General features: G+C 43.7%; 1 protein-coding gene across 1 annotated transcript in view; it reads left to right on the forward strand.

The window, feature by feature from the left end:
• The window catches only part of INTS7 (integrator complex subunit 7), a 42,100-nt gene extending 25,344 nt beyond the window's left edge, over nt 1-16,756 (forward strand). Inside the window, exons 13-20 of the mRNA XM_056853229.1 lie at nt 250-456; nt 5,552-5,746; nt 6,600-6,703; nt 7,700-7,768; nt 9,109-9,241; nt 11,436-11,534; nt 15,123-15,308; nt 16,460-16,756. Of these exons, the coding sequence (XP_056709207.1) occupies nt 250-456; nt 5,552-5,746; nt 6,600-6,703; nt 7,700-7,768; nt 9,109-9,241; nt 11,436-11,534; nt 15,123-15,308; nt 16,460-16,756 (1,290 nt within the window). The remainder of the gene's footprint in view (nt 1-249; nt 457-5,551; nt 5,747-6,599; nt 6,704-7,699; nt 7,769-9,108; nt 9,242-11,435; nt 11,535-15,122; nt 15,309-16,459) is intronic.
• Nucleotides 16,757-17,175: the final 419 nt, after the last annotated feature.

Here is a 17,175-nt window from a genome sequence, read left to right on the forward strand (position 1 = left end):
TTTCCCTGTTTTTTTTTTTTTAACGTCCTGCCTCAAGAAGAGTTCTGGAGAACTCGAAAGTTCGCATGCTGTTTATGTGCCATTTGGTTGGTCTTGTTTGGGTTCTGGGTTTTTGGGTTTTCTTTTCGAATGGCTACAAGCTTTATTTCAGAAGTGCTGCTGCTCACTGTCACATATTGTTTTTAAATGCAGAGATCGTCATGCTTTTTCTGTCTCTGACTGTGCCTTGTCTCCCGTTGTCCTCTGTAGGGTAACCACGGCATGGCCAGGGAGCTCTACCAAAGCTTGCTGACTCAGGTGGCTTCTGAGCACTTCTACTTCTGGCTGAACAGTTTGAAGGAGTTCTCCCATGCGGAGCAGTGCCTAACGGGGCTGCGAGAGGACGACTGCAGCTCAGCACTTTGTTGCATTGCTGAGTCTCTCAAATCATATCACAAAGGAATCGCATCTTTAACGGTCAGTTCCTTCTTTCTTCATTGCAGCCTCTAGATAAAAAGCTTCGCCTGTTTCAGTTGCTCTTTTTTAAACGAGGCTCTTCAAAGGTCTCGGGGAAACAAATTTCGCGTTCAGACCCACCTTCCATACAGCAGTGGTTTACTCCAACAGTGCAGTATTTCTCTTCTCTGATGGCCTGCACTGTCGGAATGATCCCTACCCAGTTGGCAGTGTGGACGTTGAACCCATGAAGCTGCCTTATACTGAATCAGACCCTCGGTCCATCAAAATCAGTATTGTCTATTCAAACCACAAGTGGCTGTCCAGGGTCTCAGGCAGAGGTCTTTTGCATCACCTACTTGCCTAGTCCCTTTAACTGGAGATGCCAGGGATTGAACCCTGGGACCTTCTGCATACCAAGCAGATGCTCTACCACTGAGCCACAGCCCCTCCTTCAGTTGTTGAAGAACTGAACAGCTGTACCGGTGGAGTAAACCACCTCCTCTTGACAGTAGAGGAAGATAACCCAGCAAGTGCTCTGATGCCTGTGCTGGTTCTTTCTCTTGGAATGGAATGCAGAGGAGGCAAGTTGGAACAATAGCAAAAGCTCCTGGCAGCATCTTGAGCAATCTGGAAATCCTTGTTTAATCAACCAAATGCCAAATTTTCCTTATGTAAAAATGAACATCTTCCTTCTAGGGTTGGGTTTTGTTTTTGTTTTTTTTTGTTTTTTGGCCTTTTTGAATCAAATGTTGCATGTTTGAGGGGAGTGGGACTGAATTCCCATTTCTTGACATCTTTAAATGAGGAAGGGCAACTTGTCCTGGTATGCTGGAAATATAATGCCGGTTGAGGGATAATTTGTATTTTGGTTACATCAATAACACAATTTACTTATCATTAGTAGGAATATTTGGGTGGCAGGCTTCATCTTCTGGATGTTTGACACCTATTATCCCTAAACTTATTCTGGAATAATTAATAGCAAAAGTGAGAGAAGCAGAATCTACCGCTTGTTCTTGAAATGGGTTCAGGGGTTGGATCCTGTGACTCTGTTATGCTAATGGCCGTGCTTTTCTTCTAGCAGCAAAAGAGCCTGTAGCATCAGGAGAGACCGTCTTGAGTTTGAAGGGACATTCTGTTAGTGGAGTGGAGTCCTGGTGTCCTTCCCATTATTCATTGTTTTTTTTAACTTTTAAAACATACATTCCATGTTTCTGTCCAAACTGGTGTGTGTGTGTGTGTGTGTGTATAAAGTGACGTCAAGCCAACTTATGGCGACCCCAGCAAGGGACTTTCAAGACAAATGAGAAACAGAGGGAGTTTGCCATTGCCTTCCTCTGCAGAGTCTTCCTTGGTGGTCACCCTTTCAAGTTCTGACCCTGCTTTGCTTCCAAGATCTGACAATGTTGGGCTTTACCATGCTGCCTTCCCTCCCCCAAAGTGGCTTACTGTAATGATAAAAACAAAATCAGAACTAATAAAATACGAATTAAAGCAGGATAACGTGATCTAGTAATACAGTGGTTTAGAGATTAAACAATTCACAGTGCAAACAGACGGGGGCATAAAACCCCAAAGTTTACTAACCAAAAGCTTAAATGAGCTGAACAAGACTTCAGTTGATGCCTAAAAGGTGACCTCAGTGGCATCAGGCAGACCTCTTTTAGTAGGGGAGTGGGGGAGGGGCTGTGGGGAGCAACCATGGAAAATACCCTTCCTCTAATAGATTCCCACCTCCCTTCAGATGATGGCAGTCTGTCTGGCCTGGTGAAGGGGTTGTGATGATGTCTCCTGCCAGGCAAGTTTGTGTGGTCGAAGGTGGACCCTTAAGGTACATTAGCAATCAGAATTGTACCTAGAAACAAACTGGAAGCAGATACGGGTCTTTAAACATTGCACAACATTTGCTTGTTAAGGTGTGTCCCAGTTAACAGCCTGGCCTACTTGGGAACAGCTGAAATATGCAAAGATGTTTGTGGCAGGGTAGTGAGTCTGACGAAGGAGAACAGTGAATTTGCACTTTTCAACCCCCCCCAAGGTTTACACAATATGTGGGTTGTGTGTCAGTGTGGTGGAGTAGACAGCCTGTTGGACTAGAGCCAGGGAGACTGAGGTTCAAACTCCCACTCAGTCCTGAAGTTCACTTGGGTGACCTTGGAGTAGTTACTGTCTCTTTCTGACATACTCTTTCTACATATTCAAATGTAGCTTGGCATTTGCAAGACCTGGAAATCCATTTTTCCCCCTCAGGGAAGGGAGTCATGATGCAGAAAAGTACCTCGAAGGGAATCTGTGTAGCTGCGGTCCATAATTTGTCTATACTTGATACAAAAGTCACAGGCTATCAAAATGTGTGGTCAGAACAAGTCAGTTGGGGTGCCAGAAAGGTGCGGACAGGAACAAAACATATTTAACTTGCCACTTCTGGTTAAATTGCTACAGTCTTTTGTTTTTACCACGTGAAAAGGGAAGCATTCCTGATGCCGGAACAAGGCAATTTGTCAGCTCAGGCAAGCAGAAATAAAATAATTGCTCGGTTTATACAGAGCAGAAAATGTATTTAATTGCTTAATGTAACTAAAATAGTGCCAGTTTGAATAGAAAACCCCGGTGCAAGGAAATGGATACTTCAGTTTGCTTTTTGCAATCTATGCACCTGATGAGAAGGCTTTTATTACTAGGGCTTTAAGTAGTCACTTTTTTATGAACGTTTAGGAAGGTGGCTGTGTAATTTGTTCGTCTCAGTGGGTGCACACTGATTTGCTTCTTTCCTGTGCCTCTGGCTCTGTCTTTTGAATGGATATGGAAATAACAGAACTTTGTTTATTACTTCTGTTAGCGGCGTTCGCACAGCTCTAACAAGGTGTTCTTTGGCCGGGGGAAATGCTGCTGTTGAGCAGATGTACAGTCCTGTTTGTTGTTCTTGAACGTTGCCTGTTAACGCGGTTTCATTTCAAACATAAAGTTTCAGAGGAATTCTAGGAGAGGACTGAATGATATGGGACTCAATGCCTAATTATATTATTATGGATGGAGTGGAGTTGGCATTTGCCAAGTAGGTTAAGAGCTTGGGGGTGTCCATGGACCCAGCCTTGCTGTTCGCAAAGCAGGTTGGTATAGTGGACAAGAGCATGTGTTGTCAGCTGCATCTGGGTTGCCAACTCTGCTCTTCCCTAGTCCATCTAGCCCCAATAATCCACACTTTTGTAACTTTGTGGTGGATTACTGTAATGTGCTCTGTGTTGGGCTGCCCTTGAATACAACCTGAAGCTGGTTCAGAATGCCACACCCTGATTATTGTCGGGCTAGCCAATGAGGATGTATTTTGTCCATTTCGGAACAGCGACCTTGGATGCCATTTGTTCCCAAGGCCAATTCCAAGTGCTGGTTATAACTTTTAAAGCCCTTCATGGCCCATAAATCTGAAAGACCATCTCCTCACCTGTCTTCCTGTTCAACAACTGTGGTCTTCATTCAGGCTGCCACATGCTGGCTGTTTTCCGTTTAGGATGGCTTGCCTGGCATCAACCAGAGCATGGGCCTTTTCCATCACGGCTCCTTCAAGAGATGAGGCAGCCTCCTGGTTGGAGATCTTCCGGAGCCACTGCAAGGCTTATTGGTTTGCCAGGGCTTTTGATTTGTAGAGCAGGCATCTTTTGCGGTTTTAACATTTTTATTTGGTTTTGCTCTATAATGTTTTAATTATTATTCATAAACCACCTTGAGCCAAGAGGAAAGGCAAAGTACAAATATTATAATAACTAAACATTCACATCGAAGTGAAACAGTTTTAAGTCTGGACTAATATGCTTCCACCTCTGAGGTCTAACCAACAACCAGCTGTATTTTGTATCAACTGAAACATCAAAGTTGTTCTCAGGCACAGTCCTTGTTGCATGTTGTAGTAGTCTAGCCTTGACACTACAGCTCCCTGTTGGTTTGGGACTTAAGACTAGGGTTCATCAGATTTCCAAATTATCCTAAATAATTGCGCCTGCTGCAGTTCAGGTGGGTAGCCCCCATGCCCCTGCTGGCTTTCTTCCTTCATTACTGGTTTGGTTGTTTAAGGGTGTTTTAGGGTTGAAATAAGGTTCTTACCCGAATCTGTACAAATTTCTATAGTAGGAAGGATAATGCAGTATTCTGCCCTCCTTGCTGATTTGGAGCTTGTTTGTCCTTTCTCAGGAAAGTCAGACTACAGGCTTTCCCCCCCCCCCCCGCTCCCCCTTGGCCTGTATTGCCGAACTCCCAAAGTTCAGTTCCCCTGTTAGAAGTCCCTGTTCAAAAGCCTTGGGATGCAATCCCCAGGAAACCATGTGACTTCTTTCAGAGTCTGACCTGTACGGTAGCTAATTAAGCTCTGATGAATTCACATAAGCAAAGAACTTGCAGTTCTCAGGACACACCAGTGCATTCTTCTCAGCCGTTGTCCTAAAAAGGGAGGCCATAATGCCCAACTCCCAGAACGCACATCGTGACTTGAGACAACATCTCACATATTGCAAGAAATAAATTAAGTAACAAAACGGGCTCCCAAGCTGTTCCAGCCGCCCTCCTATAAGACTGACTCTGCGTCAAAAACGATTGAATGTCCCCATCTTTCTCCATGCAGGGATACACTAGAGTCGACTAACCTGTCTCCCAAGGAGACTCCCTGCTGGAGCTCTACCTGTGTGGTTGCTTTGGCTTTGCCTGCTTCCAGTCAGGAGACATGCCCAGAGCAGCAGCCCACACAGATGCACATACTCCTCTCAGAGTATGTGATTACATCACATCGTGGTATGGGCTAGGCATGTGCTCAGTGTGGCAAGCTTAGAACATTATGGAAGTCCCCAAAAGAGGACATCCAAATGAGACACCTTTGGAATATAAATGGTAAAAATCGTGATCCTTTACCAAACTGCAGCAGTACCAGAATATAGATGCTGTAACTATTCTCTGCGAATTCGGTCATGTAATGTTCTGGATTTTAATAAATAACTCCACACTGTATGACTACATTCTTTTTCTGCACTTCTCGAAGCCGTTTCTGAAAGGTAATTATTTATTGTCATATTTGCTTTTGATCCAGGCCACCAACCTCCAAGTTCTGCTTGTTTGTTTTTTCCTTCAGGCCGCTAGTACACCGCTTAACCCTTTGAGCTTCCAGTGTGGGTTTGTCAAGCTCCGGATCGACCTGCTGCAGGCTTTTTCCCAGCTCATCTGCACTTGCAACAGCCTGAAGACCAGTCCCCCTCCTGCCATTGCAACCACGATTGCCATGACCTCGGGCAGTGATCTCCAGCGCTGTGGGCGCATTTCCAACCAGGCACGTGTGCTCGTTTGCTGTGATTTTTACCTGGGCCATTGTGCCAAGACGAGAACAGTGAGCTCTTTGATGGAACAAGCGACAGGCGGCTTCTGTCCAGCCTGCCGTTGTGTGCGGAACATCATTTTGCAAGGGGTTTGAGTCAACAGTGTTCCTCTACCCCTCTTGCTCTTGTTACAGGCTTTATTTAGATACAAGTATATACAGAGCCTGTGTGATGTAGTGGTTAGAATGTCAGGCAAGGATTTGAGAGACCCAGGTTCAAATCCCCACCCTGCATGCTGGGTGACGGTGGCCGGTCACACACACAGTTAGCCTATCTTGTATCACGGTAACCCTTAGTGGCTAGCAACCATAAAATACATTTGAATACCCATAGCAATCAAAAACAAATTAATGGTGTCAAACAATACAGTAATTGCAGGCTGGGAAGAAGCAAAAAGATAGAGCAAGAACTGAGAAGAGGGTCAGAGCAAGGCAAAAAATAAGCTAAGAAAGCTGACAGCTCCAACTACAGCAGCTGACTAATCTGCTAGCAGCCCCCCCCCCCCCACTTAGAAGGTTGGAGCCAAAGTAAGCAGGGATGCTCTAGCAGTCTCGGGGAATTATGTATTCCGAGGTAGGATAGCATTGAAGGGAATCTTAGAGCAGGGCCTCACCAAATGACTTTAAGGATACGAGGTCACAGTAGAGGGGCCTTGCAAAGTATTACCGGTAGTTTGTCCATTCTCGAATATAAATACCAGCTACAGAGAGCATACCAAAAAAAAGAGAACATAATTCAGTGTTGTGTAATCTGTGATAATTGTTTCTTTGCATAAGCCATGCATTTTTTGTTTTTCATTTGCTGAAGATGAAATTGTCCATGGAAGAATTCAGGAACCTAGCCGCAAGATACGGAGATCTCTATCAGTCATCTTTTGACGCAGACTCGGCCACTCTGAGGAATGTGGAACTGTATCCTGCTATTGAAAGTGCAGGCACTCAGAGCTTTATTTCGCCAAAGGCCACTTTTGCTGAATAATTCACTGGGGCCCAGTTTCTTTCTTTCCTTTTTTTGTATTGGGGCCCAGTTTCTTGAAACTCTTCGCTTTGGGCTGTGCTAAGCTCGGTAGGCAGTTCATGCAGCAAATGATACTAACCCTGGTCCATATAATAAAGTGGATGCCCCTTGTAAATACGTGCCAGTGGCAAAACCCGTGGCGCAAGAATAAAGTGCAAAACCTGTGGCGCAAGAATAAATGTTACAGTTTTAATTTTTTGGTTTCTTTTGAAAGGCAACATGAGCATCATTGCCATTTGTTAATGAGAATTGACAAGGATTAAGGATTGACAGAGCTGCCTTTATCCCAAATTAGATCAGCGTTCCATGGAGCTCAATTCCGTGGACTTGACACTGTCCAGTCGCTTGTAATGGCTTTGCAAGCTCTTGAGCAGAAATCTTTCCCAGTCCTGCTCCTGAAGGTCTCTTTTTCAGATGCAGAGGTTGAACTGACACGTGCAATACAGCCATTCTACCTGAGCATCTCCATAATTGCCCATTTTGTTGCCAGGGAGGGGGTTGTTGAATCTGTAAGGGCAAATGGATCCATTCATTTATTTAAGAGTGTCATTTGCGCCACAACCCTCCTTGGAAGCCTGGGCAAGCCACTAGATCCTGTCAAAGAGTTGCTTCACATGTTACATCATAAAGCACGTTATATCCATCTTGTGTGTTCTTTGGGGCTGCGCCTAAGAAAATCAGGATTGGCTACAGATCCTGGTCATGTATATGTGTGGTGGTATACATGTGCTTGCCACCGTAGAATATGTGAAGTAGACCTTAGAATTTACTATTATGATCTTCCAAGTAATAGAGATCACATTGATTCTGATTTGAGCATTATTTTTAGAGCGCTGTGGGATATAATTTTTTTTGCATTTTTCTGTTGTTCACCTTTATTATTACATCAGACAACAGCAGAGTTGCCTATTAATATCACATGCAATTGAAGCCCTGATTTTAGATCCCGAGTCCACAAGGTAAGTGTGCTGTGAAACCTTTTTTCCTACAGCTTCTTCTTATGTAAACTTTTCTGTAATGGCCTCTTGGATTAGAAAATAGTTGAGCTGAAGAAGGATGGATGGGAAGGGTCTACAAGGGGCTGGAGAGGCCCTACTGACTCCTTCTTAATTCCTTTTCTGCTGGAGGATGTGGGATTCGTACTTTCAGGGGCAGAACAAACTACAAATCCCATTGTCCCCTAGAAAGGAATGGTGATCCTGAGCATGTTTACTGTTTCTAGCAAGGTCTCACCTGAGAGGAAGGTTTTTTTCTCCCACTAATGGCCAGCCTTGTTGGGTATCGGCATCCCCCAATGTGAACTCTGGAGCATAGCCTAGAATGGACCCAAAACCCTCCGGCATCTGCACTTTGCTAGGGAACATCAGTGCTGATGCTCAAGCTGACTTGCAAACCAACTAGTCTGCCATTACTTATCTTCTCATTATAAATCCCTGATAAGTTTCTGAAGAGCCTAGCAACCCAGCTTGCTAAAAAAAAAAATACGAAGGAATGAAAACCATAAATATCACCTTCCAATATTGCTTTTACACTTGGTCTTTAAACCTATTTGGATGCAAGCCCTAATGCTTTTACTGGAAATGACTTCCAGGTAAGAATTATACTTAAAATCGCAGCATTCTATTTATTTTCTCTTGGGTTCTGTTAATAGTCTGTGTTTTCCTGATTAACTCTTGAGGCCCCTCAAATGAACAAGAGAATTACTCTCTGGTGTAATTCTACTCACATCTTTGAAGTTGCCCTAGGGACGCAGCCTTATGAGTCTGCTTAGCTCTAGTAAAAGGTCTCTCTTTGGACTCACCCTGATTTCTGTTGATACAGAGGTTCCCAAACTGTGCTCCACAAAACATCTCCTAGTGCTCCGTGAAGAGATTGGAAAGAAAAATACTACTGTCATTTGGTTTATATAGTATATAGGTGCAAGGTGAAAATTAGTGCTCCGTGATGAATTTCTCTCCTGAAAAGTGCTCCGTGACTCAAAAAAGTTTGGGAACCTCTGCAATAGAACATGGAGCAAACCCTTTGAGACTAGAAATTAGAAATATAGCTCAGAATTTGTAGTGGAGCATATTAACTTGTGGATTTAAAAACAAAGTTTCACAGGGTATTCATAGCCGCCCCATTGAAGAGGACAGAATAAGAAGAAATACGTATTTCTTTTGAGGTTTTTCCGTAGAATTTTTGTCTTTTCCAACCTGGGGGCTCAAGGTGTTTGAAAAAAATCAAACCACTAGTATCTAATGCAGTTGGTTGCAGGTGAAGCCCACTGAGTATTGCTACCCTTAATTTTGTTCTCTAGCTTTCAGGAATACTGCTCTGCAGGTGGTGCACATGCCACAAGCGAATATGAAAGAAGAATGATGTCTGTGTTTAGTCACGTGTTGGAGGAGGTAGAATCGCTTAACAGAAAATACACACCTGTATCTTACATGGCAAGTAGTGGCTACCATTTAGTACGAACTTTCAAACTATTACAGCTCTGAGGAGTGGCTTGAAGTGTTTTTTGAAAGGTACATCTGGGTTTTCATTGCCTGTGAGCAACGTGTTACTAGGGAGACAGACCTGACCTGGAGTAAAATGAAGGATTTGGATCACGTTAATGACTTGGCCCTAGCAGCAGTGGGTGGCTTTCCCCCACACTGGAGGTAGAACATCTTAAGTTGGAAGAAGACTTGCTAGGCGGGAGGGCTTAGTGGAGTGGTAGGATACAGATCTTGTATGGTTGGATTAGAAGGGGCGAGTCAAGATTCAGGATTATTAGAAACTGAAGTTTGTAAGAATGAAGGGAGATAAACTGACATGAAAAGTTAAAGGAGGGATGTTCCTATCTGCTATGAATGAGTGTAAATAATCGAAGACCGTTTCAGAGTGTAGCCATGTTGGTCTGCAGTAGAACAGCTAGATTCGGTCCAGTAGTACCTTGAAGACTAAGAAGATTTTCAGGGTATAAGCTTTCGAGAGTCAAAGCTCTGACAAACGGCGTTTTTGACTCTGCAATGCTTATACCCCCAAAACCTTGTTGGTGTGTAAGGTGGGGCTGGATTCAAATGTAGCTCTGTAAACCATTGGTGAGCATTGCCAAGCTTAAAAAAATGACATTCAGAACAGAAAAAGAAAATAGTTTGCAGTAAGTCTGTTCATAGAAAATACTTTAGTAGCTGTAGCAAAACCAGCATTTTCATGATAGATTAGCTTTTATGCCTCTTTTGGAGTTGAGAAGAGAACCCCAGATTGAGCTGCGTGTAACTAAAGCTTGTTCTATATCTTTCAAAATGCAAACCCCTTAGCTTTGTGTGATACGGATATGCTTTACTGGCATGTAAATGGTTGTGCTGACAGAAGTCCTTTGGGACCTTGGTTGCCATCCTGATGGCTGTGGTGGCTGCTAGGCAGAAAGTTCACTTGTGAAACTTCCTGGATGCCATATGCCATTGTTCCAGCTTTGCTTCATTCATTGAAGCTGATTGTGTTTCAGTACAACTTGTCATTGGTGCCGAGTTTCTCATATTAGGTCATCCAAGAACATGAGCAGTGGTCTTACTGGTTTATTGGGATATCACTGCAGTTTTAGTTAACATTGTTGTGCATTTTACTAATTTGGAATATTTTTCCTTTTATTATGTATATTTATAACTATCAGAGGTAATTGCTGACGTGTTTGTAATGGCCTGTGGCTACATGCAAATAAAACTCATTCATTCGTTTATTTAGTTGTAGTTACTCCAAGCAACAGGATGGGAAAATGTGCCACCCTTATTCAGTTTCATTCCTTGTGTTTAAATGAGCTTACACTTTTGACTGACTTGAAATTAGGATTTCATACTGACTTTTAGGGCCTTTCCTTTTGACAAAGGGAATAGGAATTTTGGTGAATGCTTGTGAGTGTTCAGAACAATGAATGGAACAACTTGTGTGAGTGTAAAGGACAGGCTCTCGGATGAAGACCGGAGTGGTGGTGTTATTTCTTGGTGGTCACTGCTGTGCCCCGATGTAGTATGGATATGAAGCATGGAAAGATTTGCAAATCTAAGCCCTTCACAGCCCACATATTGTTCTTCAGCAAACACATGATTGTATAGTAGGTACTTTCTCCAGAACATGGACAAGGATGTTCTTTCTAGAACATCTGTTTCTGCTCTGGTCTTGACCGTGGGTTCTCCCTACTGCTGCCCCCTATTTCTTCTAGTCTTTTCCCACAGCCAGTGCTGCCTTAACCTTCCATGTCTGGCTGTCCGGCCCCATCTCTCTTAGCCTGCAGCCCCCTTGCCTTGAAGCCCAAAACAGGTTGCTGCACCCATCACCTCCTTTTCACAAATATTCCTGGTCATCTGAGGTGGCTGGGGGTGGGGGGAAGGAAAGAGCCAGTAACAAGGGCCCTCCACTGTTTTGTACTTCCTCCTTACTTGATTCAGAGCTGTGCTTAGGGCTATAGCTGGTGTCTGTCCTATCCAGTAGAAGAAAGGAAATGGATCTGTTGGATTTTCTCCATTTCTACGGGCTGCTCCATATTTTCTTGGCATTACTTCAGAGCAAATGACTGCCATCCTAATGCTCAAAGCATATGCTCTTTCCTGTCTGCTGTAAAAAGGATTAGTTCTGATCTGGCTTGGCATTGTTTTGTTCTAGCACACGGCTTGTCTATGCAGCGCAGTCATTGCCTTGCTGAAAGTTCCCCTGTCGTTTCAGAGGTATTTTTTCCAGAAGCTACAGTCCACTAGCATTAAGGTAAGCAATAGCTGCACCAAATTTTTACTTAAGTTGATGCAATAGAATTTTATGTGATGGAAACCCCAATTCTGATCGTTCCCATACCTTGCCTGGTCATTGTGGTATTAGTAGAAATGGGTGGAGAGAAAGATTTGGGCCACAGTGGGTAGAACTAGTGGAAGATGGTTGGGTGTTTGTAGTAGTAATACAAACTGATAAACCATTTGATGCAGGGTGCTGTACAATTGGTAATTTCAAGGCTGCCACATATATAGCTTGCGTGTACTTTCTCCCCCACCATCACCATTTGAGATGTCATACGTCTCAAGGAAATGCAGCTTCTCTCCCCTCCCCCCTTTTACTTCCGTGTCACTGGGAGTTCCAATGCTCTGAATGCTTTACTACTGAGTGATGGATGAGTCTTAGTCAACCTCCTTTTTTTTGTGAAATCAATCGAATGGCTTGACAAATCTCTGTATTTACTGTTCATGTCCTATCTTGTGGCTTATCGTATTAGTCCATTTTCTTTATTCACTGTAAAGGTTGATTTTACTAGCTTTGGTGTAATATGGTCTCAGATATTACTGCACCATTAAGCTCATATCCTGCCTGGAAAATAATTAAGCGTTTTTTCCAAAGCTCTATGACAGAAGTTCAAGTACTGTGTAAATAAAACATACTGAATGCAACACTGTTAGAAATTATCCAGATTTAGCATTGCCAGTGAAAACAAGTTCCTGTATGGATGAGCATGTTTTGGAAGAGTACATTTAATTTTCCACATGTGGGGTATAATCTATATGGTATCTTATTTATAAGGTTCCTTTGTCACACGGAGATTATATCTTCTGCATTGTCAAAGCTTTATAATTTTTAGCTAGGAAAGCGAGACGCAGCTTCCTATGATGTATTATAGGGGTTTTTTTTTGGGGGGGGGTGTAAATCGTGGATTGTAGTTTATCACTAGAACGTAGTGATAGAAATCAACACAACTAGTCCCTGCTGTTCGGCCTTATAGTTACTTAAGCATGCCTATTAAATGTGATTCCTCACGCAAAGAAGACGAGACTTGTGGAGTGTCTGAGGTAACTGAAGGGACACGGCCTTCTAATTGTGCTTTCTAGGGCAGTATTCTTTGCTCATGGATACAGCATTGCACTTAGGGAGACGTTGTTTGCCATAAGTCATTTGTGCAACTTTACCAGAACTGTGACTGTGAACATGACCCAGCTTAACTGTAAGATCCTGTTAACAGATGTATTTGGCAAATGTGGCAATCCCCATGTAGCATATCCACATGGAGGCACAGATGGGGATTGCTCTAAAAAGGCTCTGTGTGAGTTCAGAATGTTCTTTTAGAAGCCCCCTTTATCGACAGACGTCTTTGAAATCCCTAACAAGGCACCTGAGGAAATAGTTGACCCCAAGACAAGCTGGGTTATAAACATTTACAGCATGTCTCAACTGGATTAAATTAAGCAACGGCTTTTTCATGTTGTTTCAGTTATTAGGTTTAAACCCCTTCCTGTGGGATCACAGCAGTAAAACAGTACTGGGATCTTACATAATTATCATTTAAAACAACAAAAATAACTGTAAAATAACAATAGTGTGACATCATTTCCCAAAAAAAGTCCCCCCCCCCAAAAAAAAAACTCTTTGCTATCCTTTTGAAATTCACCGGAGAGGCTGCTTGGTGAGCCACACACAGATGCTAGAGTTGCTCCTTCCTTGTCGTGAGCATGTTTAGCTTCAGTCCTCCTTAGTGTAATCGGTTGGCTGTGTCAAATAGCCGTTGAGTAAATGTCTGCTTAGAGTCGCTTGGAGTGTGTGTACATAAGATTGTCAAAGTTGAAAGCTAAGGGCTCTTAACAAGCAAAAGGACTTGCTTGCAGAATGTGGCGAGATAAAGTCAAGCCCTGGAGCTTCGCTCATATCAGGGCCCTGGAGACACAACCGTGTTGTGGCTTTTCCGTGGCTGAAGTCAGTTGTCTGGGTCCCTCCCACCCAGTCATTGCTCCTGGCTAGGGTATGATTGGCTGGAAAGAGCTGGACAATTGGACCCCTGGATGAAGCGACGGACAAGAGAGTTTGCAAACACTGCTGTAAGGAATAAATGGCATCTAAAGCCTATGGGTGCTGAAGAAGCAGAAAACTTCAGTGTGTCCTTGGTTGTGCCTCTGGGATGGCACCAACAGTCTAGAATGAGAGGCAAGGGCTATTCTCCCCACACCAAATCCACACCAAATTCTTCAGTGGGGAAACCCACATGCTGCAAATCAATTTGAATATACTTGCACTGTATAATTCTGCTTGCAAGGTCCATGCTTTCTAAAAATTCAGATATCTTTGCCAAGGACCAGAGACTGTCAAAGAGAAAGGTAGAGGTAAATATAGGAAGGTGCTGATGGTTCTGGGTTAGTTCAGGAGGCAGGAAGTGGTAGTTCCGAGAGAGGAGATGTGTGTAATACGATAGGTCCGCCACTAAAAGCTCTTCTCAAGCCCAGAGTTGCTCAGTTTTTCTCTGAAACCACAATGAGCAGAAACCTGTTCTTCTGAATAATGAAAAATCAGTGTTCTCTGGATGCCAAATTCTGTGCTTAATGACACATTCCATGATGATGTGGGGGATGCACAGAATGTACACAACTCAAGTGTATGAGAGTCATTTCACAAATTTATTAGAACTAAGTGGAAAACCTTTCTTTGTATCACTTTAGGCTTTGTATGTGTGCATGCCCGCATGGGTTGAATGTTTTCTCATCTGAAAAGCATCTGATTTACAACATTAGTATGTCATGAGAAAGAGTGAAGAGTTCAGAATAGCCTAACATGCTCATTTTGCATGTGCAGAAAGTTTTTAAATGGGGAAGTATTTAGTGCGTCTGCACATCACCCACCCCATGCACACATGTGCACACACTGTGGCTCAGAATCTCACTCCATACTGGCTTTTGCTTCTTCCCTTGTGGTTCAACTCTTTTTTTCCTCCAGTGATTCAGTTCTTCCCCCCTCCCCCCAAAAATGCTGCAATTTAGTACAGCATTAGCTTATAGCTGTTTGTGAACATTTTTGAGATTGTGGACTTAAGTTTCTGACATTTTAGACAGGGAAGGATGAAGAAGTTCCTGCTGATGTAACATAGTCTCTTGGAAAAGTGTGACTTCCTAGCTTACAGAATGTATGGGGGGAACTAGTTTATTCCCAAGGAGCTCCACCCTTCTAAGCCCCACTGATTTCAATAGACCAAGAAGGGTATAATTAAGGATTGTACTGTCTGTTGAGTCAGCTGTTATCTTAACCTTTGCCTTGGAGTTTGGTTCTGGAGGTTAAAAATGCCAGCCCCATTCCTTTTTAAACTTGAAACAGTGTGATCTAAAAGTATTTCTGAAGTGTTACAATGCAGAGAGGTGTAAAAAGTAAGAATAATTATTTTCTTCTGTTGTCTATATTGTATATTGATTACTGTGCAATAAAAACTTTTGTTTATGTTGTCTTTTGAGGGGAGAGGTTGTTTTAAATTCCTTTGCAGAGGGAGTTGTCTTCCATTCAGGAACACCTTCTTTTTGAATAAATGCAGTATTATTTCATTTGTCTTTGTTTCAGCTTGCCCTGTCACCATCTCCACGTAACCCTGCCGAGCCCATCGTAGTTCAGAATAACCAGCAACTAGCCTTAAAGGTGGAGGGAGTGGTCCAGCATGGCTCCAAACCGGGACTTTTCCGCAAAATTCAGTCCATCTGTCTAAACGTATCTTCAGTACTGCAGAGCAAATCTGGACAAGAGTACAAGGTACAGGAAGCGTAAAGGACGGACAAAAGAATATACTTCTTTGCATAGCAAGTGATTAAAATGTGGAATTTGCTGCCAGTGGATGTAGTGATAGCCATAGGCATAAGCTTTAAAAGGGATTAGACTGATCCATGAAGGATAGGTCTATCAGTGGCTACTAGCCATGATGGCTTGGCCTCTATGCCCTGTTGTTGGCTGTCTAGAGCAACTGGTTGGCCACTGTGTGAGACCATGTGTTGGACTAGATGGACCACTTGTCTGATCCAGCAAGGCTCTTCTTGTGTTCTTAATGCTGCAGTCCTAAAGACACTTTCCTGAGCGTAATCCCCATTGAATAACATGGGACTTACTTCTGAGTGGAGCTGCTTAGGATTGCTCCCTAAAAAAATACCTACAGTTGCCCTGCCTGAAACCCATGAAGAATTGGTGGACCTTATTTTATCCTTTGGGTTAACAAGAATTCTATCCTTTCAGTTGTATGTTTTAAGCCTGCACAAATAGCTTTGGTTCTATGGAAAATGAGACTCTAGAAATGCAAGTGGGAGCCCCTGCTATGAATAAGGGGATTCTCCTTCCCCTTGAACCCTGGCACCCCAGTACTCTGGATGCATTTCTGAGTGGTGGATTAGATTTGATGCTAGTCTCAATGCTGTAGCTCTGCTAAATTTCACATCCTGTACATGTCGCTCAGTTATATCTGCACTTCAGAGACAAAAGGCAGCTGGGAAGAGATAATCCTTCTATTCATTTGCTATCTTGGTGGTAGCACTTGAACTACCCTTACAAGAACATACATCTGTTTGGCAGTAGGAACCCAATCTGTTCAAGTGAAAGAACACTGATGACTTGGCATGGCCAGTCAGCTCCTAAAGGTTCCTAAACCCCGGGGCTTCTGATATAGACAGCTGACCTTCATGCGATCATTTAGGAAAGAGGTGAACAACTTTTTAATGTTTTGCTTAGATGTGCTAGATGCAATTAAAGGACCAATTTGCCCCTCCTCTGCAAGGTCAGAGGTTGTTTCCAGGAGTGGAAGGAAGATTGAATCTCACCTGTAGAAGCCAGGCCTCTGTTTACACAGCAGAATGAACGTTCCCTTTCAGAGGCGGCATAAACTGGCCCTCCAACTTTTCCTTTCCTTTCTTTTCCAGATACCCCTCGATAGCCTGACGAACGAGATGGAGCAGATGGTGGAGCCCCACAACGATTACTTCAGCACACAGTTCCTCTTGAACTTTGTGGTCGTCGGCACCCACAGCATCACCGTGGAATCCTCTGTCAGGGACCTCAACGGCATCATATGGAAGACCGGGCCCAAAACCACCTTGTTTATAAAGTCTCTCGAAGACCCCTATTCCCAGCAAATCCGGCTGCAGCAGCAGCAAGGGCAGCAGCCACCCCAGCAACCCCAGCAGCCGCAGCAGCGGACGGCGTATTCACGGTTCTAGCCCTCCTGAGTGCCCTTCGCCCTCCTTGGAACTCCTTGGATGCTGCCATTCCTCACCTCTGTCCCTAGAATTTGCCTCCATTCTCTCGTTCAGAGTAACCACAGTGGATTTGGCTCACCCTTATCAGCCCCGTTCAAAACGCAGCATGATTATGCCCTTGAAAATGGCAGTTTCAGTGGGGTGGGGAACAGAGTTGAAGCCGAATACAGCTGTGAGCTGTGCTCGTTTCAGCTTCTTTGGTTAGATTCACAAGAGCCTTGTCGAGTGAAGGGGGTATGGGCGTGAAGAGAATCGAATCCGTGCTGTGACAGTTTTTCTGATGGCTTCAAGACACGTGCGCCAGCTCGTGTTGCCATCATTTGCCCCACGTTAACTGCCGCCTGGCCACACAGTGAAGCTGTTAGCATAGCTTCGGCCCT

The sequence above is a fragment of the Euleptes europaea genome, chromosome 7, assembly GCF_029931775.1.
Source record: "Euleptes europaea isolate rEulEur1 chromosome 7, rEulEur1.hap1, whole genome shotgun sequence".
Lineage (NCBI taxonomy): Eukaryota > Metazoa > Chordata > Lepidosauria > Squamata > Sphaerodactylidae > Euleptes > Euleptes europaea.